At 31.6% G+C, this 23,718-nt stretch overlaps 1 protein-coding gene and 1 long non-coding RNA gene across 6 annotated transcripts in view; one reads left to right on the top strand and one right to left on the bottom strand.

Annotated features, from left to right (window-relative positions):
• Nucleotides 1-23,718, bottom strand: part of LOC120770306 (homeotic protein distal-less) — a 92,883-nt gene that overhangs the window by 58,962 nt on the left and 10,203 nt on the right. For all 5 annotated transcript variants that reach the window (XM_040097674.1, XM_040097676.1, XM_040097675.1 and 2 more), the window contains exons 2-3: nt 19,225-19,400; nt 8,108-8,301 (exon numbers count right to left, since the gene is read on the bottom strand). In XM_040097674.1, the coding sequence (XP_039953608.1) occupies nt 8,108-8,301; nt 19,225-19,400 (370 nt within the window). The remainder of the gene's footprint in view (nt 1-8,107; nt 8,302-19,224; nt 19,401-23,718) is intronic.
• Nucleotides 1-23,718, top strand: part of LOC120770308 — a 383,384-nt gene that overhangs the window by 353,180 nt on the left and 6,486 nt on the right. The window lies entirely within an intron of this gene.

The raw sequence follows: 23,718 nt of genomic DNA, 5'->3' as shown, positions 1-23,718 counted from the left end.
CCAATCCGCCTCACCCACTTGCATTCAATCAACAAGACGACCGACGCAGCTATCACAAACAGCAGGCGGGATAACGAGTTTTCTTTCGTCACTTGCGGCTGACATTGTTGTTTCAATTTGCCGGTGTTGTTTTTGTAATTGTTGTAGTTGCAAATAAGCGCGATGTTGTTGTTATTGTTCGCATAGCCCCATGCATGCTTCACAAAGCATTGTGCTGTTGTTGTTTTCCATTGCATTTTTGGTTGTTGTAAACTGCTAGTTCAGCGTTTTTGTTGTTGTTGCAGCCGCTGTTCGCCACACATAAAACATTGGTGCGATTGTTTGCATTATCTTTGATTTTGTTTGCAGATTAGTGAATTAATATTTTCGTTGTTGTTGAATTTATTCGAATTCGCAGCTTTTTGTTGTTGTGTTTTGCTATTTTTTTTTGTTGCTTTATGCAACCTCATTGTTTTAGCCGCTGCAGGGCGTATTGCGAAAGTGTTGCCGTTGTACATATTTCAACTTGGCGTTGTGTGCGATTTTCGTCCATTGTTTTTGTTTTTGTTGCGGTTTTTTGTAATTTTTTTGTGCTTGCAACATGCAACGATTTCAGTTGTTGTTGTTTCCTCGCAGCTAAATGCACATTTTAGTCGCTAATGCGACATGCAACGCTCAGGGGAGCTGGTGTGAGCGGGGGGTGGCGCGTGGCCCGTGCGGAAAGCGTGAACTGGTTGCGGAGCTGGTGTTGCGCCGCCGCCGCTGTCGCGTTGGAGGTGTTCGACTGCCACGAAATCTGTTTTAATTTGATTTGTTGCGCTGCGCTCTGTGACATTCACAAGTCAACGACGAATGACACGTCAGAGATTTACGTTTCGCTTTTTTCTGAATTTAAGATTTTAATTCGCTGATAAGGTCAATAGCAGCTTTTTACGTAAGTACACATGCCAGATATGTGTGCTAAATATATGTATGTTTGTATGTGTGTACGCATAGAAATGGTTTTAAATTACGTATTAATAAATAACTTTAATGGAATTGCTAGCAGACATACAATCATACGCATGTACATAGATATGTGGCTATGTATGGAGAAACATATACATATGTATGTATATGTGTGTACGTTTGTATAAATTATATATTTTCTACATAATACCACAAATTGCTATTCTCCCTGAAGAATAAGCCATAGAGAATTTTGATAGTTATTACCCAAGATTAAATTTAAAAAAATTTGTTTTGAAGATTTTTTGTTAAAATTCGTTTTAACATTTTTTAAAATTATTATCTAAAATTAGTTTCCTTATAAAATACTGAAATTGAGCATTAAAAACGCTTTTCAATATTAAAAACTGATCTTACAAGTTTTGTGAAAGCTTAAAGCTTACATTTTAAAAATTTCAAAGAAGCATTGTTCTTTTATTCCGTTGAAACTATTTTTTAAACATTAAGAAAATACTTTTAAATTTCAAAATTGCTTTTAGAAGCTTTTTGCAAATTTAAAGCTTTCATTTTGAGATTTTCAGGGAAGTGATGTTCCTTTGATTCGTTGAAATTATTACTTAAACATTAGGAAAATACTTTTAATTTCAAAAATTTAGTTAAGAAGCTTTTTGAAAGCTTAAATCTTCTATTTTGAGACTTTTCGAAAAGCACTATTCTTTTGTTACGTTGAAATTATTTCTTAAACATTGGGAAAATACTTTTAATTTCCAAAATTGATTTTAGAAGCTCTTTGAAACCCGAAAGCTTTCATTATGAGGGCAGCACATTTCTTGTATACAATTTAAATTTATTTTCAAATAATAAGTTAAATATGTTGAAAATTTAGCATAACGAACGAATGACCCTTGATTTTCTACTTTAATTTTAGAAAGCTTTAAAGCTTTCATTTATAAAAAAATAAAATTTTGTTTGATTTTTTTTTTTGTATTTTTCAAGAAAATTATCAACTAAAAATGCTGGAAATGCAACATTAGAAAACGACTTTGTATTTTCAAAATTGATTTTAAAAGATTTTTGAAAGCTTAAAGCTTTGATTTTAAGGCAAGGACACTTCTAGTATCCCGTTTAAATTATTTTTTAAATTGTTGGCTAAAAATGCTGAAAATTTTACATTACAGACAACTTGTGATTTGCTACTTTAATTTTAGAAAGCTTAAAGCTTTTGTTTACAAAAAAGCATAGAAAAGTTTATTTTTTTTGTCTTATCAATTATCAACTAAGAATGCTGGAAATGGAACATCAGAAAACAATTTTGATATTTTCAAAAATCAAAAAGCTTTCATAAAGCTTTAAACGCTTAAATCATTCATCACAAAACACTGTTATAGAAAATAATAACACTTCCCAAACTTTGTATTCTAAATAATATGAAACTGTGTGAAATACTTATTCTTGTCAAGCTAACACCAATGTCAACTAAGCTTGAAGTACTCCGCCTGTCTAACCAAATAAAGTTACTGTAAGTACAAACAAATACATACATACGTACATATGTGTATACACAGACAAGTAGTTACAAGTGTGTGGCAACACTCAGGCACCATAAGTACGACTGAAGTGTACAACAAAGTGCATTCAAGTGCAGGACAGCCGATAGGCAATGCATTTCCATACCAACGCAACACGCACACAACTAACCGAAGCCCTCAATACACCTGCACACATACACACACGCACACTCCAGCGCATTTTGTAACTGGAATAACGATCGTTATTTCGTTTTGTTTTCGAAAATATTTATTGGTTGTGGGCGTAGGCTTCCTAATTGAATTAGTATGCCACAAGTTACTTAGTTGTTTGATAGCCACAGACTTCTCAGTCGTCTCAGTGACTAGCAATAAAACAACAAAGCACTCAAATCTAGCGACTCAGCGAGTCAACGAGCTAGTCAAACACCACATGCACGCTTACAAAAACACAATAGTTAGCCCAGTCGAATATATGTAAGTTCGGTACACCTCAACGACATGCGAAAAATTTTGCTTGAGCGCGGCTCGTGTGGAAGCCAAGGTGGCGAGGGATCACAAACTCGTTCGTACGTCAGAATATTTGCCATGTTGCAGCGCGTGGGTGTTGCATGTTCTTTACATTCACAATACCACAAGGTTTTTATTTAACTATTTTTATAAATTTTGCATTTTTGTTTTTGTTGTCTTGCGTTAGGTATGGCGCGACTATTATGAGATCGCTTTGTTTAGCCAGTCTAGGTAAATAGACAAGCTGGCTGGCTGAATGGCTGGGTTGCAACAGTAGACAAGCCAGCATGATATGTCAGGGTGGTGTTGCAGAATGACTCCCCCTAGTTGTAATGAAGTTTTCCATTTCCATGAGGCGCGAGAGGTTTTGTGAATTTAGTGTGGGATACACTGCGCGAAATAGTTTTTGTGCGAAGAAATTGCGAATTTTAACGATTTTAATTAGGTGGGTTAATTTAAAAGCATTTTAGATGGCAAGGCTTCTGAGAAAACAGAAAAACAACAATAAAATTTAAAATAGTGTTGCCACATGCTTTAAAATATTAAACCTCTTTTTATTTTAGAATATAAAAACTGTACTTTATACGGAATAGTTTATGGAAAAACAAAAAAATAAAATAAAATATAAAACAATGTTGCCACATTTTTAAATTTTTTGAAGTTTTGAATATCGAAAGCATTAATAAGATTTGCCTAAATTGAAGCATTGTGGTTGAAAACGATGGTTAAGGAAAAATAAGTAAAATAAATAAATAAGCTTGCCACATGTATAAAAAAAAAAACAAAAAGAAAATTTTGTAACTGTTTTTTTCTAATTAAAGCTAAATGTTTTCTAGGTTAGGTTAGTCGGGTAAGTATGAAAAAGAATAAAAACGCATTTTTTGTTTAGAATAATAATATAAGCCGTTTGTTGAATATATGACATGTATGGTGGTCAAAAAATTAAAATGTTGTCGCAAACTTGAATTAGAAGTACGCCGTGAGAGTGTTGCCAGACTTATAAATATTTTTTTATTAAAAATTTATTAAAAGCCGCATTGTAGAATTAATGTTGGTCCAGAGAATAATTACAACTATAGAAATTTTCGGCGTTGCCACCTGGTTGACACAAAAAAAAGGAAATTGAAATTAAAATTAATTGGTTATAATTTTTTTTAAGGTTTAACTAGTAAAATAAATATTTGCTTGGATTAAAAATACGCTATGGCAGTGTTGCCAGACTAATTAAATTTTTAGTTTTATAAATATTTTTATAAACTTTCATCAAAAGCCGCACTGCACAGTTATAGTTGTTTAAGATAATAATCGCGGATATAGAATTTTTTGTCGTTGCCACCTAATTAAAAAAATAATAATAATTTAATTGTTTCTGTTTTTTTTAGATTAAACTAATAAAATAATTATATGCTGCTCCAATTGACGATGACGATAAAATTTTCTATGAAACTTTCGTAAACAGTTTTGAAAAATATTTTTAAAAAATTTTTAAATTTGAACTTTCTTAAAAATTTCGCAAAAATTTTGAAAAATATTAAAAAAAATGGAAATTTTTAACTTCTTTTAAGAAACTTCCATTTGTAAATCCCCTGCTTCATTTTTATGAGTGCCTGTTGTCTGCTTTCTCTGCAAATATATTTGCATTTCTTTACAAACTGCCTAATTTGCATGTTAACCGCATAGCCTCGGGCGAAAACTTGACTCAGAAGCAATCAAATATCAAAACTAAAAGTTTCTTACACTCTAGCTGCTTCACATTTAGACTTAAATACATGCAACATACAAAAAAATATATATGTATAAGAAACATAAACTTGACAGCTGTCAATAGTGACAGTATGAGCGCAGTCAAGCTAATACTAAGAAATAATAAGAAGCCAAATTTTCGAGTTATAAGGCACAGTTAGGTATTCGCATTTGCTGAAGCCGCTTAAAATTTAACCGTTAATTCGCATACACACATATAACTGTATGTTGCCCGAAGTGACACAGTAAAATATACGCTCATACTCTGGCATCTTTTAATTCCGCTGCATTGACAAAGACAAGCTAATTAGCCGCCGACAATCGCAAAGAAGGCGCCTGCAGCGCGCAGGGGACAACTGAAAAATTGCCGAAATCAATAATTTGTTATTTTTTGTGAAAGTTTGCGCAGCCACGCCCATTGCACTGACTCATTAAATGCAACGCCGCTAGGCGTTGAAGGGTTAATATGTAACCGCTAGCGCCAAGCGGGGCCCAAGTGTTGTGTTCAGGGACGAAAAACAAAGAACAAACCAAGAGCAAATAGTTACAAAAAATTAATTTATGAGTGCATAAAGGGTGTAACTGCAGCTCCTTGGCTGTCCACTAATCAACTCGGCTACTGCGGTAGCTGTGGCGCTACAGTTTCAGTAAATTATCGCGCGGCCGCTTGTTGTTGCCGCGCTAGTCGTTTGTTTGTGTTTGTGTTGGTGGTCACTTTCCCAAAGTTCGGCTGGTCGGTTAGCCAGGCAGCCAGCTGTCCTCCTGGACTATTTATTTTATTTATAGCTTTTATTTGCTTGTGAATAAAGCAATAAAGAAACCTAGCCCGCTAGCTGGCTACTGAAGACGTCGAGCGCCTTCCATAAATATGTTTTGAGCCGTCGAGAAAGGGAATTTCGAACAATACGAAACTTTTGTGCGTTCGATTCGACACTTTCTGTTTAGTTGAATTGCTGCCACGTTGCTTTGCTGGCTTTTGTGTTATTTGGCTAAAGTAGTTGCAGTTGTTGTTCTTATTGTGGTTGTTAGTGTAGCAGTGTTGTTTTATTGTTTCTTGTGGCAGTAATTAAAACCGCCCTCTTGGTTAAGCGAAAGCGGAAGTCGTTTATTGATTGTTTTTTGCGCTCGCATGCGAAGGGCGGACAAATTTATATGCGAGCACACACACATACACACACACAAGAATATAAATATAATATGTATATATACATACATACATATACAAATGTTGCAGTTACAATTTTACTAAATTTTTTTTCTATGCGCTCCATATTTATTAACCATCGTTTCACGTAAATAAAGTTCAGTTTTTAAGATTTGCATTGGCGACCGGGACATTGGCCTTCAGGTGGGCGTGTCCGCTGCGCAGCTAACACTTGGCTTTTGTTTACCTTGATTTAATTGTTCTGTAAACATTTTCTACTTAGACGCTTCACAAAATTTCTCACACACACGCACACCTGTATCATACATACCATACCATATACACTGGCACACCATTACTGTTCCAATAAATGTGCAGCGTTAGTTGGTAGTCTGCAGCTAAAAATCGATAGCATATAAATTTATGTTCTCATTTGTTAGCCAGCTACTACGGCTTTAAGCAGTCGGAGTTAACTTTAAACGAAGTTTAATTTGGCAAATTGCGGAGATGTAAGAATGTATAGTTTGTCGAAAATTTTTACCGATATTAACAGTATATAAGGATCTATATATGTATGTACTTAAAAATTGTAAAAATTCAGTCTTTCAAGTACAAAAAATTCAATATATCTCATTTTAATTTTTTTTATAAAAAAATTTCTTGACTATTATATTTTGTTCAAGAAAATTTATTTTTATTATTATTATGTTTTTTTTTAAGTTTGTATTTTATTTGTAGCTTTTTTTTACTTAATAAAATTTACATAATTTTACTTTACTTTATTGTTCAAGAAAATTATTGTATTATTTTTTTATTGCATTTAATTCTCTTTATGTAGTTTAATTTTTTTGTTTTTGTTATTTTAATAAATAATAATTTTTTTAATTTGTTTAGTATATTTTATTTTACTATATGTTTATTTTTGTTTTGTTTTATTTTATTTTATTTTCTTAAAACAAAATTTCTATTATTGTTTTTTTATGTTTCTATTGCATTTTATTTAACCTTATTTTATTTTTATTTAATTTTTTTATTGTACTAATATATAATTTTTTTATTATCGTATTAATTTTTTTCATTGAATTTATCTTTAATTATGTTTTATTTTTTCTTAATGTTTTCTATTTTTTTGTTTGATAGTATTTTCAGTTGCTTTATTTTAGTTAATTTTTTATTTTCTTCTTAATTTATTGTAATGTAATTTAATTTTTTGTTTCACTTTTTAAAATTTTACTTTATGTAATCTATGTATTTTATATTTTAATCAATTTTATGTTATTTTATTTTATTTAAATTGCTAATCTTTTTGTTTAATATTTTATATTTTTATGCCATTACTTTTAATTTGAACAAAAAAAAAATTGTTATTGTTTTTTTATTTATTTAATTTTTTTATTTCAATGTTTTTATTATTATTTTCACTTTTTTTATAATTTAAATTTTTGTTTATTTAACTTTTTTTATTTCCTTTTATTTTCTATTTTTTCTTCCGTTTAAATTATTTTATTTTATGTTCTTTCAATATTTGTAAATTTTCTTACAAATATAATTGTTTACTTGTTTGCTTCATTTAATATAATATAATTTTATTGTTTTTCGTTTTATTTTATAATACCTATTTATCTTATGTTTATACTTTATTTTATTCAATTTCGTTATTTTTTTTATTTAACTTTATTTATTTTTTTTATGTTTTATATTTTTATGCCACTACTTTAAATTTTATACAATTTTGTTTTTGTTTTATTTTATTTTTTATATAATTTTTTATATTATAATGTTTTTCATTTTATGTCATTTTAATGTATTTTTTTTTTTTTATTTTTTATTTAGTTTTATTTTTTTTTTACTTTTTGTTTATTTTATTTTATGCTATTTATGTTTTATTTTATTTAATTTGTTTAATTTAATTTTATTTTGTTTTATACTATTTTGTTTTATCTAATTTTACTTTATTTTATTATTTTTTTTTTAATTTTCTTATTTCCTTTGATGTATTTTTTTTTCTTTTTAATTAATTTTATTTTATATTTTTATGTCATAAATTTTAATTTAATATTATTTTTAAAGATATACATATATGTTTTTTTTTTATTCGATATAAATTTTTATTCATTAATATATTTTATTTTGTTATGTTATTTATATTCTATTATATATTTTTATTTTTATTTTCCAACATTTTTCAATTTCCTTTCACATTTTTTGTTAAAAAAATATTTCTAATATTTCTTTATTTTTAATATGCTTCATTTACCTGTGTTTGCGTGAGGCCCAGACTCGCCGCTAATTCGGCTCGCTCTGGCAGCGCTAAATACTGTGTACGCTGGAATCGTCGATTTAATTGTTGTAACTGCAATGAACTGTATATTGTGCGCGGTTTGCGCATTTTCTTGCCTTTGCCATTGACGCGTAAACCCGAATCTTCGCATTTATCGGATATTGAAAAATCTGAAAAATAAAGAAAAGTATAAATAAATTAGAATTCATATAGTCATATGAATTAATATATATAATATATGTATGTATATGTAAATATATTATTCTAATTTATTATATTACAAATAATAAAAAAATATTTATAAAATAAAAAATAGAACCAAAAGAATGTGCTTTATACATATACTACATGTGTACTTTTTTATATATTATTAATAATGTATAAAAAATATATATATTTCTTGGTTCATGAAATATTTTTTTCTATTCTTCGAAGAACTTTCGATCATAAATGTGCTTTTCATAAGCTCTTCTTGATTTTTCAAGATTCATATAAGTTAAATAAACTTAAAATTCTCAAATTAAGTTCACCTCACATACACCGTATACGTATGTATTTGCCAAGTATTTGACAGCTTGACACGACTCAGGCGTGATCTGTCAAAACAGGGGCTATTGAAAAAAGTACCTCTACTTTGATCACCCGTTACATGTCTGCATCTTTAACCCACTTTAAGATCACTACACTGATTTAATTTTCTTCATTTACCTACATATGTACATATACATATACACATACATATACTTACATATGTACATATAAATATATCATCTACTCCTATCAATTACACATATAAGAAAAGTCGCCAACAGCCAAACGGATTCACTATAATTGCCTTCATTAAAATCAGAGTTCAAAGCACTTGAAACGTAAACAAACGCACACTAGCACACACACACACATGCACAATGAAATTTATTAGTTTACTTATATATTTATTGTTTTTGGTATTTTTTGTTGTAGTTCGTAGTGTGCGTGGCATAAGCACTTAAATAAAGCAAAAATTGCAAAATAATTTAATAATTGTCAACTATTTACAAGCATACACACATATACGTATATACATATACATATATGTTTACATATTTAGTTTGTCTGGGTCATTCACGAGCCGCTCATTCGGGTGACTGGCTGAAAGCACTCGCTGCAATTGCTCTTCACACTTCACATAGTAATAGTTGTAATTAACCGTTATGGCAATATGTAAAACTATTATTAAACAAATCGACAGGCATTTAATTGTTAGATGATTAGACAAATTGGCTGGCAGACGGTGAAGTATGTATGTATATGTATATATATTTATGTAAGTAAATTATAATTTTGCCAGTAGATTGACAGATTTTTTCGTCGGTATTTATAAAAATGCATTTATTTATATGTATGTATTTATAAAAAAATATGTAAATTTAATATATAGGTTAGAAAATAAGAAATTTGTTTTACCATATATATGTATGTAAAGAAAAGTAAATATATATATTATATATATGCATATCTACATATACATACACATATATATGTATCTGTAGTATATAATATATGTATGTATATGTTTACATTAATTATATGTTTTTGTCTTTCTTTTTGCCACATAACTGCATAGTTGGCCTTCACAATGTCACAGCACTCTGTGGGGGCTCTGCTATCCAATTACAGCAAGAAATAATAAATTGTGGCAAACAAGATTTTAATTACAGCCATTATTGTTACATACAACAATGTAACTGTATCTGTGGAATCACAATAACAAATATAACGCTCATGTTAGTAAATATGTAAGTCTGCAGACATTCAAATTTTATTGAAAACACTATATTTAATAATTAATAAATTTCAAAAAATTAAAAAAATATATCAAAAAAACCATACTGTTTTTCATTATTATTTAAAAATTATTAAACTCTCAAATATTAAAATATTATTAATCAAAACAAGGCGAAAAGTCCCCAAAAAAGGGCTATACTAACGGGTGATTCAGTTTTATCAAAGACACAAACCTACGAGTGGTACTAAGCCTTCACATTACAAAAGCCTCGTTATAGACAACCTTCGAAAATATTAAAAAGTAAATAATATGGTGCTTGAAAATCGTCTGGCGAGTGTTAGAGAGCTCTACATATTTCGCGTGTTCGTTCGAATGATTTTGGTGAATATGTTGGGTATGAAAAGCGTTCTTGCTCGACTCGTCTCGATAAAACTGAATTTTTTTTCAAGAAGAGTACCGTAAACAGGTCTCTTCGGACATGCTTGATCGTGCGAAATCCGATCCCACATTCGTGGAGAGTATTATCACTGTCGATAAGACATGGGTTTATGAGTTTGACTGGAAACAAGTCAACAATTATCGGAATAGAGGGAAAAAATGAGCCGAAACAGAAAAAACCTCGCCAAGACCGCTCAAAAATCAAGGTGATGCTCATTGTTTTTTCGATATTCATTTATGCTTCGAATTGTTTCATTTTAAACTTTAAAACAACAAACTGGTTTCAAACCCATTCAAACCCGACCAGTTATCAAAACCAAAAAACCTTATTTCTCTTCCCGCCAAATAAACGTAAATCAAACTGTGGCGGAGAAAAAAGCGACAAAAAACCACAATCATAACTTGTTTAAACAAGCATAATTCAAACAGAAGTTGGGACACCTGAAAACCCACGAAAATTAGTAGCTGACATTTTTATGTGTGTATTGACAGCAGACCACTGTGTCGCTCGCCGCGGGTTGTCCGCTTTAAATGTGCAACATGAGCAATAATTCATTACAATAACAACAATAGTAGTGTTATGGCATAATACAATTAAACACAAAATTCATTCATGATACCTAAATGAGCCACGAAAGAATGTATATAATTGAGTGAGTTTATATTAAATAAGATAAATGTATGTATGTATGGATGTGTTTGTGTCAAAAATATGTGGTTCTGTAGTTTGCCTTGTTGTTCGCCATAAATTGCGATTTAATTATCACTAAGGCTAAGCAGTGGCAAAAGAAATGAAGCAGTTAAGTGAAAAGAATTTTAATAATTTTGATTAAATGTGCTAATTTTGGTTTTTTAGTGACTGTTTCCACACTTACTTTTAAATATTTTTTTGGTTAGTTATCTTATTTTGTTCTTAAAAATATTATTTTTTTGGTTAGTTATCTTGTTTTGTGCTTAAAAATATTAATTTAAATCCTCTTAAAGTAAAAAACATTAAAAAAAAATATTTTACTACACTCTAATGCTTTTAAACGCTCATATATGAGAATTGTAATTTTTTTTTAATGAATTCTTATGTAAAAATGGGTTATCTACGAAGAAGTACTTTTCACAATTACCACTTTTTGACAAATCATGCGTGATTCGTGTCAAGCTGTCATGTTATTATAGGATTACTTTGTATTTCATCATGAAAAAACTTACACCTGAACAACGTTTACAAATATTTCAATTTTATTACGAAAATTCCATTGCTTTAGGAAGTTATCTATGCCAAATTTCAGGCAGATATCTCGTCAAATGAAAAAAACTCTCCATATAAGCAACTTATTCAGATCGTTCAGCTTGTACGACCTTGACCTCTATATGCTATAGTGATTCAACATTGGCCGTTCCGACAAAGGAACAGCTACTTGGTGAGAAAAGCACGGTTGCAAAATTTCAGATCGACATCTCAAAAAATTAGGGATTACACAATCCGTAGAGAACGGTACATTTTTGGGATAAAATTGCGTTTCCTGAAAAACACAAGGATTTGACTCATGATTTTTCGATGAACGTGGTTTTGCGTTATAATCTTGGACAAATTCCAAGCGTTATACGAAAGTGAAAAATGACATGTAGAAATGGCAGACACTCTGACAGAAATCCGTAAACAAATATGGCCGCTGTAAAGCTGTCACAATCATATCAGACATATCAGACGCTGTATATAAATGATCAGCGTAACGCGCTAAGTCCATTTCGCCATGCTCGTCTGTCTTATATATGGGAACTATTCCCTCAGCTTCTGTGATACGGAAGAGGTAACAACTACTAAATTCTACGATGGTTTGCTTTACATTAAACAACTTTAGATCCCGGTAGAGAACATCGTTTCTCAGATAGAAGGGAACTCTACTATGGTGTGCGAGCTTTACTCTGAAAAGCTTGAATTACTTTTAAATTTGAATACGCTATATTGCCCCAGATTTGAATGTCCAGATCGGCCTAAGCATTACCTTATAAATTAACAACTTCTTCTTCAGACTTTTGGCGAGATCTTGGCCTAAGGAGCCAGTATAGCTGCGCCAACTTAAATTTTTACTGCTTTTTTGCAATATATACTTTTTAAAAAAATCTAGCTTGAAAAATAGAATCATTAGATTTTTTCTTATTTAACTTTATTTAAAAACTCTTAAAAATCTTAAAGCACAGATACACAACTTATTTTCCTAACTCGATAATTTGTAGGAAAAAGTAAATATTTAGGTAAGTACTAATACTAAAACAAAAAAACGTACGATGTCAAAAACTGCTCCTACGCCCACAACCACTCCCACCTGACAGAGTCAGCAAGTCACGTCATAGACTTTAAATAGAGCTCTATATATGTATGTATGTATTTGAACTACTGTGCTGACATACAAACGCATATGTGTCTGTATATGTACATATATACATATGTTTACAAGTAACTCATATACATATGTGAACGCGCTTTACATTAGTATACATGTATGTATATGTATTTGTATATACTTGAAAGATGTACTTGCACTCTATGTTTAAGTGGCTTTGTCCACGTTCACCGTCAAGGTTAATTGTTTTGCGATTGCCAAATCGTCAATTCGTGTTGGCGGCAGCGACGATGACAATGACAATTGCGAATCTCACGCTGCCGCTGCTCTTATTGTTGTTGCTGTTGCTTTACTTTTTTCCCAATTCATTGAAAACAAAGCAATTTCAGTGTCTGACTGCTGGTGATGTATTTATTTACATATACTACATATTGACAAACATACAAAAATTGCAAGTACATTTGAGACAGAAAAAAGGTGGCCGAAAACAAAGATAAATCTTCCAAAAAAAAACAAATTTCAAATAAAATAAAAGTGACGGCAAAACTGCTCAACCATGTAAAAATCAGGCGCAAGTATTGATGGGAACAAATATACATACATACATACATACATACATGTATGTGTATATTTTCAATTGAAAAGAGTACATACACGTATGTACAAAAATTGCAGTAAAAAGTTCGGTTATTTTAACAGACACACAAACATGTTTTTCTAACAGCGTCAAATGACTAAATGAAAATTAAAAAAAAAAACTAAAAGAACACAAAATAGCTAAAAATAAAAATGTCACAGTCAAGCGCGCAATTATGTCACCGCAAAAAACGTGCCACATTTATAACTACTGTTGCACACACGAAAAATAGCTAAAGAATTAAAACACAGTTGACGCATGTGTAGAAACAAAAGCAAACAAACACACGAAACTTGATGCAAAATATCGTAAAAAAAAACCTGAAACCAACACTAAACGCTGCTGAAAAAGATGAATCGTTTGCATATAATCGCTATGAATTCATCTTTCCACTTGAAAGCGTAGCCAATGGACAGCGCACAGTCGCAGCCACAGTCGCTCGGTAGCTTCAATGTTTGGAAGGACGTTTATACCTGTATGGTTATCATAAATATACCCAAATGTTTGTATATTATTAATTACAAATGGTTAGGAAAATGTAACGCATGACTTCATTGCCGATCGGTCCGACACTAAACGATCGATTATAATTATTTGGTGACAATTATGGCTAGCATTCTCGACAACAGCAATAATATTATACGAAATTCGAACGTTTCAAGAAAAATCGATACACAAAAGAGCAGGTGTACTGATAATTCAATAAACGAATTGGTGGCTGAGTTGGTATTTTTTTTAGAAAATTGTATACAGCTTTCGAAAGCTGTGGAGAATTAAACGTGTGTCTCTAACACACGGAACTAAGCGAAAAACTCACAAAGAATCCATGAAGACTGCGACGGTGCATTATCGTGGTGCAAAAACCAAAAATTGCCGGCCCATAAAGCCGGCCTCTTTTTGCGAATAGGTTCGGGCAAGCGACGCATAACACTCTAACAGTATGTATGCCTGGTTGCCGATTTGGTTGATCGGAAAGAGTTCTGAGTACACCATACCTCGGTAATCGAAGAAAATGATCTGCTTTGGCGTAGTTTTTTCTGCTTCGGCTCACCTTTGCGACGATATTGGGCCGATCGATCGTCTGTTTTCGGGTCGTAAGCATAGATCCAAGACTTATTGCCAATAATAATACGTTTCTTGACATCCTGGTAGTCGAAAAGCATTGTTTCACAGACGTTAACGCGTTCGTTCGTTTTTCGAATAGATTCTCATAGATTTTTTAATACCACCGCGTCATCTACATAAGAAATATTATTTGTTCATTATTTTTCTTTTCAGTAATCATTCTCTACTATGTAGTTTTAGAAGTCCCTTAAAAATAAATTTCTACTTTCTTTAATCATTTCGAGTTCATTTTAATTTTTTACTTCAAGCTTTAAGTTCCACAATTGATTTAAGAGCCTTATGGAAAGTGTTTGCGTCGACTGTCATTTTGCCACAAATGGTCTGACACCCACAACAACAACTTGCGTAACAAAGCACATACATACATAGTTCGAGACGCTGGCACTTCGCAAAAACCGAAAAGCCTCCGATACGCAAAAGGCAGCGACTATTTTGGAACACTTTTTTGATCAAACTTTATTTAAAATTATTCCACAAGCAACTACACAAATGCATGTGCATATGTATACACATATGTGCAATGTACAGTGCGTTAAAAAAGTACTGCACCGCATACTACTTGGGCATAATAATGAGTGAACTCTTTCGCCGCTGCTGTCACTCGATGGGCGCGAATTTAATTGAGAATCAGCAGCTGAGGCAAATGAAGTCGAGGCGACTTGCGAACACATAAAATAACACCAAATCCGGAGACAACGCGCTGGTGAGACATTCTTTTTTTACCACGCCTGGCGGTGTAGCGGCTACAAGAAATTAAATCAGCGCAGTGTTAGGTCGTTGGCGGGACGAAAGCTGCTTTAGAGTGCTTTATTTTTCAGTTTTTGAGTTTTTATTTTTCAGGTTTTAAGATTTTTGTTTTTTATTTTTCAGTTTTTGATTTTATTTTGCGAAGACATCGCAGCTTAAAACTGTTGAGCTGCTGTGTATAGTTCACGCGCTGTAAATGGTGGTTTGGCTTACTTTCGTCGGAGTTGCTATTCGTGCGTTATTCACGCTCATGTTTGGCGTCAACTTTAATTCACTTGATGATCGCTTTTTATTGTCACAGGGCGCGCACTCGAAAAGTCACCCGCCAGCAGCAGCTGAAGGTGCTTGGCAATATCACACTGATTGAATGAAGTTGTCGGCATTGTTGTTGTTATTATGGCGTTGTTGCTATGGCTGTTGTTACTGTTGTTATTGTTGTTGTTGTTGTTGTTACATGTTGTTGTTAATATTGATGTTGTTACTATTGTTGTTGTTGTTGTTGTTGTCATTGTTCTTATTATTACTTTTGTTACTATTGTTGTTATCATTGCGTTGTTAATGTTATTGGTGTTGTTGTTGTTGGTGTTGTTGTAACTGTTGTTACTGTTGTTGTTATTATTCCTGTCCTTGTTGTTACTGTTGACGTTATTATTATTGTTGTTGTTGTTCCTCTTCAGGCATTCTTATCTTATTGCTGAGCTTTGAAGCTCTTCAGATTTCGAGTGCGAGACAAGTGTCTGACTAAATGGTACTAAGCTCCAGCTTTTCACAACTAGAAAGGGGATTTTTTAACAACAAAAGTATATAAAACAACAAAAAAGTAATAAGAGATCGAAAATCTATTTTCAGCTGTCACTTTAACAGCTCAAAAAGAATGCCTCACTTTATCTGAAATTTTGATTATTGAATTAGACTGATGGACCAAAATTTTAGCTAGAAAACAGTTTAAATAAAGGATATATGAAAGGAGAGCGCCATAGCGGCAGATAATAGTTGCAGTAAAAGGGAGCAAAAGCGACAATGGCCGCACAATTAACCGATCTATTAACACAATTGCTGTCACCATTTTTTGGGTTCGAAAAGTAGACATGAATGCGAGGATGTAAACACAGATACATACATACAAGCATATACAAATAGAAAAAACTATACATACATATACATAAACAACTAAATATACCTGCAAACATACATACACACAACACATAAAAAAGGCATGGGAATAAAACTGATATGTCTATATCGGTATAAGGGGCGAAGAAATAAGCAATACATGCGGGAACCCTAAATAATAAACAGCAGCGCATTCCCTGAAAATGTCAACACAAAGTCTCAATACGAGTGTCCCATTGGGCCGTGGTCACTGCTGCCACACACACAGTCGATCTGCACATACATACTATATATTTAGTTGCGTTCGGGCGTAAGTGTGCATACATACATATGTATGGATGTCGCCATCGATCATTAGGCATGCAAACATGTTTACACACAAATAAATACATCGCTAATGTCAGGTCATAACAAAAACAACAACACATTGTATAAAGTGTCCTTTACACTACTCGAAAAAACAACTCATACATTTGAGATAAAAATCTTGTTTGTCCTTTTTCGAGTGTTGCAGCGACAAGGCATACACAACAACAACACCAAACCGAAGACAATCGGGCACAAAAACCTTATAAATTTAATAAAAGTTCAGTTCACAAAAGGGCGCTGAAATTGAAACTCACGTGACATATTTGTGTAGCAGTAGGTAATATTATATACAAATGTACATATTAACGTACACTTTTACATTGAAATGTAGCTTACAAAAAAACGGCGGTACAGTGGGCACTTGATTAGAGCAAACTTTGGAGTGTTTGGTTTAAGAAAATTTTAAACCGATTAAAATTGATTTGTAGCTCTTTTTCTACATTTTTTCATGAAATTCGGAATTTTATTTCTAAAAACTACAATGATATATCATTTCGGTCAAAAATCATACCTTCAACGGTAAAATTACGATCCCTTGTGGGCCGCGATTTGATGGTAAGAATGGACAGAGTAAGACCTCTTGATTAAAAAATGTATGAAAATCTATTTTGCGCACCTACAGTTTCAAAATATTTGAGACCAACACCAGTGTTGCCAGATTTTTTGTCGTGTATCGTGTCCGCCCATACCCTCAAATCGCGGAAAAAAGAATCGTAATGGTGCCCCTTCATCATTGTATCCAGTTAAAAGTATTTACTGGGTTTGAACAAGAATCATGATTCTAAATTTTATCGTTATTTTTCGATTTGATTTTTTTGTTTTTCATTTTTGAAGAAAATTAAATATTTTATTGGAAGTTTTTGGTTGTTAACCATTTTAAATACCGAAATATCGGAAAATATAACCGTACCAATATTAGTACTCAAAATAATCTCTAAACTTTCAAACAGGATAGCTTAATGACAAAAACAGACGATCGAATTTTTTTTAGCAATATTTTTTTTTTCAAAATGTCATTTTTCAAACATTTTTGATTAATTACTTGGAGATATGTATATGATCCAGTCACTTTCAGATATTTTCTCCATGTTCTGTATACAGTTCTCCACGCAATGACTAACACCTAAAAGCTAAAAACCAAAATTTCGGGTAAATAAAATTAAAAAAAAAAAAAATTAAAAATCAGGTTAAATTCACCTTTGCTTAAAAAAACAAAACGTTTTTACTTTTTTCAATTTTTAATTGTTTTCGAACATATGTATGTAGGTCATTAAACGGGCTATACATATGTTCAAGTAGAGAATGTGAATATTATGTTCTAGTTTTGGTTATGAAATGGTTATATATTGGTTATATAAGACAGCGGTCGATGAAATTTTTATGATTTTTTTTATGATGCATTGTTTTGCATTTTACGTGGCATTTTACAGCTGCTACTACGAAATAATGGGTAGATGGTATAGAAACGCAGCATAGAATCGTTTAGAGCGCTTTTTCGTTGTACTTTCTGAAAAAATGTACCTCCGCAATGTATATGTTTTTATATCATCAAAAGTAGAAATTTCAACAAGCATGGACATAAGAAGGTTAGCCTCAACCAAATTTCGTGAAAGAACAAAGTGGTAGATTGCTCAATACCTACAACATTGCCATAAGACGTTTTTCTATAAGACTCATAGTTTGTGGATTGAGATCACGATGAGCTCTTTTTAAGTCTTAAAAATTCAACCACGCCCCTACTTTTCTCCGACCACATATCGCCCGTAAACTATTTTTCCTAACATTTTCGTTTCCAATGGATTTCAACTTTCTATGAATTTATTTCAATTATTGAGTATTTGTTTAGAATTATTTTTTAATAGAAAAATAAAAATTAGAATGAAATATGTAACTTCAAATAACTATTTGAAAATTCCAATACAATTTATTCAAAATAAACTCGATTTTTATCGAGCGATAAGTTGCGTCTACCAGGTACCTACTGTATATACCATAAATTCATAAACCGAAATATATGTATATACGCATGCATAAGCATATTTCTACGTAAATATTTATGAATAAATGAAGGTTCGCATGTAAATGGCTTGCAATTGTCACCCGAATGCAGCGGGCGCTCCCAGCGAAGCGTAGAAAAAATAATAAAATTTCTCAGGAACCCATGGCATGCCAGCCGCTCAATTTGTAGCTTTATTACGCTGGCAGCGGTCAATTGGTCGTTTTAAGTTCAACCAAAATGGCGATTTTTCGGACACATTTCTATCTAGCTATCGCTCTATCTAGCTGTATTTCTAGCGGCTAAGCTTATTTGTTTGACTAAGTTAATATTTGTTTATTTGCGCTTATTGATTGCATTTGCTTTTGTTTGCTGTTGGGACAGCGCCACTCAAAGAGGTTTTTTATTTCTCTATATACATACATATGTATATGTATATTCAATACTTTTGATTTAGCCACTATTTTTACTAGCACAACTTAGTAGTTGCTGTTTATAGTACTCGTATATCGCTTTTTAGCTTTATCATATGTATATTGAGGTTGCTTGTTTGAAACTTACCATCCTTTGGTGGACTCGAACAGGGCGGCGCATAGCTGCCTAGATGATAGCCGGAATATGAGTTTTGATGCATAGGCGGGAATGGGTAACCTAAGGCGCTGCGTGGACTCGGAAATCCAGAATCTTGTCCACCTTGTGGTCCGAAATGTTGATAACCACCGCGTATGCCGCCGTAACTGTAAAATGAAAATATGAAATTTAGACAATTTTTGAAAATTGAAGAAATTTAGAAAATAAAATTTAAAATATAAAATTTTTCAATCACTGTACAATTTAAGTTGTATAATATTTATTTTAAAATAAGTCTGTATCAAAGTATTTTGAAATAATTAAGAGCAGCTTCCAGTAAACAGATTTGAACTATCTAAAGTATAATGTTTTAAGCTATTTTACTATTATTACAGAAATATAAAATTTTACAATTTTTTTTTGGCAGGGTAAAAACCTTAAAATAAATTATATTTGTTTTTCAAAAATTTAAGTGTTACAATCTCATTAAAAATAATTTTTATCAAGGAAACCCCGATTGAGTCTTGTTTTTATTTCTGTTTCCGAAATTAAATTTTAAAACTTTTAAAAATATATTTTTTGGTCAAATATAAAGCTATGGACATATAAATAGCACAAATCCGAATCCAATATTTCTTCTAATTTTTTCAGTCGTAAAGTAGCTGAAGCCATTTTCATTTGAATTCATGCCCACAAACTGGACATTTATGCAAGAAAATAATCCGAAGCCTACCGCAAAGTTAGTAAAGCATTGGCTCGGCAATGAAAAAGTTAGAATATTGGATTGGCCTGCGCAAAGCCCGGATCTGAATCCAATAGAAAATTTATGGAACAATGTCAACTCCAAAATAGCAAGCAAAATATTTTAAATTAATATGTTTTCGTCTTTTTTTTAATGATAATAGAATATTTATTGTTTTAGTGCTTTAGTAAAATGAAAGTGAATAATTTTTAAAATAAAACTCAAGTCGGTGATAAACTTAAGAAATATATAAATGTTTTTTCTTGATGACCAAGTGTGCTATTTATGTGTCCATGGCTATATTATACATCACTTGAAATAAAAAAAAAATACATTTTGATCAAATCTTAAATATTAATATGATACAATTTTAATGTAAAAAGGCCATATTTTTTGGAGAAAAATATTCAAAAGTTTTCAGGTGTGCTTGGAATAAAATGACTTAGGAGACTGCAAAAGTATAACCCATCTTTCTATAGCGGCTTCACATTAGAAAACATATTTTCAGAGTAAGAATAAAAATAATTAAGTGAAATAAAAAAACACATATTCTAGTGATTGGAGACTAGAAACTCATCTATCTTTTGAGACCTTAACCAAGCAGCTTAAATGCATAAAATCATATATAAGATGTAATAATTGTTTTTTTTTTTAATTCTTTATGTGTTTGTACTAAGGTGTTTGTGGCAGTGTAGAAAATAATTATAATGAACCAAAATGTCGATAAAAAACTCCCAATGATACCAAAACAAATCGGCTTTAAGTTACATGGGCATTGTAAAGGTCATATGGACATTTAAAAGAACTATCTTAAAATTCCGACGGCACCAAAAAATACAGAAAGCTTTTTTAGAACCCTCATGTGATGAAAAGCTTAAGATATACTACTTTGTAAAAAATCAGTTGGTTTTTACGTCAATATGCTGTAATATATGTAATGAAAAAAATATATATTTTTCTTCTTCTTAATTGGCGTAGACACCGCTTACGCGATTATAGCCGAGTTAACAACAGCGCGCCAGTCGTTTCTTCTTTTCGCTACGTGGCGCCAATTGGATATTCCAAGCGAAGTCAGGTCCTTCTCCACTTGGTCCTTCCAACGGAGTGGCGGTCTTCCTCTTCCTCTGCTTATATTTTTACCATCAAAAAATTTTCAAAAAATTTTCGCAACCATAAATAAAAAATTAACACGATTTCATCACGTAAAATGCAAAATAACGTAGCATCACTTTTCATAAGTATACAAGTGAAGGAAAAACGACATAATAAAAACCACTCATTTTGATCCAAAATTTGAGTTTTGGTTATAAAGTGGTTACATATTGGATATATTGTATAGCGGAAGCTGAAATTTTATGCTACATAATATGTAATGTGAATCGAAAGCAATAAAGAACTCAATTTCAATCAATTTTTTGATTATATATGTACGTATGTACGTTGTTTTTCATTTGAAGTGACGATTTGTAACTTCTTACGTCGATTCGTACTTCGATTCAAATTTATATACAAAATATTGCGCATTTAAATTTCAATAATTTGGTGCCAAATATAAAATGTCGACTGAATTTCTTACTCAACTTGTTTTAAGGCGTGGCGGCACGGCAGTAAAGAATTCCGCTGTGAACAAAGCAAAAATTATACGTAAAGTTATACAAAACGCGAATCATGGCAAAAAAATCTTGAAAAATATAACTTTGCGTGTCAACATTTTGTGTGCTACTTCAATCGGAATATAAACTCAAATAAATACATATGTATGCTGCTTATATAGTACTATTTTATGTACAAGACAGTATACTTTTTTCGTACTTTTATTGAATTGTCATACTACACAAGGCTTTAAATACAATTTATATACTAAAAAAGCACAACGAAACAAAATAAAATAAAATCTCTATATTAATGAAGAACAATTAAATAATGCTTTGAAATTCTGCAACGCATAGTAGAAATATGTCGGAAATTCTTGATGTGCATCTGCGCTGTTGTCATGCAAATGGCGGCTGCCACAAGTTCTAACTCTCTATAAACGTTTAGTGCACACTTTTAAAAAGTGATTTAATAGACACAATTTATTTTGTAAAATTTACCAAAAATATATAATATAAAAATAAAAAAAGGAAAAACGTTAATTTCGGTTGCAAACAAGTTAGAGTACACTTCACAAATAAAGAAGTGTTCGTAAAAAAAACTTGATGTTGAACTGTCTGTTTGTATGGTAGCCATATGCTATAGTAGTTCGATCAGCACAATTTCTTTGGATATTGTACGTTTGCTTTGGTTAATAATTTGTGCCAAATTTCGTTAAGATAGCTCGTCAAATCAAAAAGTTTTCTATATAAGGACATACATTTGAACGTTCAGTTTGTATGGCAGCCATATGCTATGGTAGTTCGATTTGGAAAATTTTTGCTTATATCTTAGCTTTGTTTTAGGTAATAACTTATGCCAAATTTTGTTAAGATATCTTTTGAAATAAAAAAGTTTTCTATACAAGATTTTAATTTTGATCTATCGGTTTGTATGGCAGCCATATGCTATAGTAGTTCGATCTGGAAAATTTTTGTTTATATCTTAGCTTTGGTTTAGGTATTAACTTATGCCAAATTTTGTTAAGATATCTTTTGAAATAAAAAAGTTTTCTATACAAGATTTTAATTTTGATGGATCGGTTTGTATGGCAGCTATATGCTATAATGATCCTATATTGGCAGTTCCGATAAATAAGCGGCTACTTGGAGCGAAAATAATGTGTGCAAAATTTCAGAACAATATCTCAAAAGCTGAAGGACTAATTCGCATATACAGATGGACCAGCTTTCATGACAGCAGAGCCTCGAACCAATTAAAAAAAAATATTTTCAATCGAATATATAAACTTGAAAGCATGAATTTTCAATAAGAATTATATTTATTTGCTTTTCGCTGATTTGAAAATTGTAAACAATAAACTATTTTATAGTAAGCTAGACAAACTTTTGTTTCGTCGAATCATTTGAATATTGAACTTTTCGTATAAGCAAAATATATGTATATGTGTACATACATACACACATATATACTATTATGTATATATAGGTATAGAAAAAGTTGTTCTTTTTTCTTATAAATTCATGCATAATTTAGCAGCCAACTGAAACTTTATTATGACTTCATCAAGCTGCTTCTAAGCGACATTTTCACAAGCCTGCACGCTTGATTGATTGTCTGCCAACAAAAGTTATACTGAGATTCTAGCGAGAAATCAATGCATTTGAAACACGAAATCAAACTTTTATATAGTCACATATGTTTGACATATTTACTTCTGTGTCCTTTCCAACTTGTCAACTTTCGACTTCGCATTTGCTACTTAGTCCGTTTATGCATTAGTAAATATTGTGCTAACACCTCGCATACATAAAACAATTGTGGGCGTGCCACAAAAAAACTTCGCTGTACAAATGACAGGGTGCCGCAGCTAGAAACGCTTACACGAAAACGTGAAACACTTGAGTTGACCACAAGAAATTCTCAGCGTCATTTGGCGCCCGCGCCACAAACAAACAGATTGTGTACAGGTGGCGTTTGTTGTTGTGGTTTTCGATTGTGTACGCCTTACGAGGCATACCAATGGCGTATGTGTTGTAAATAAAAAATATGTGAATGTAAATTTTCAAAAAAAAAATAATAAAAATGGCCGCTAAGCAGTTGGAAAAATAAATGTTGAAATCGAAAACAATAAAACGGCGTTGAGTTTG

This window comes from Bactrocera tryoni, chromosome 3 (assembly GCF_016617805.1).
Source record: "Bactrocera tryoni isolate S06 chromosome 3, CSIRO_BtryS06_freeze2, whole genome shotgun sequence".
Classification (NCBI taxonomy): Eukaryota; Metazoa; Arthropoda; class Insecta; order Diptera; family Tephritidae; genus Bactrocera; species Bactrocera tryoni.
Note: the sequence above shows the minus strand (reverse complement) of the source record. Positions and strands in the feature narration are given on the sequence as shown.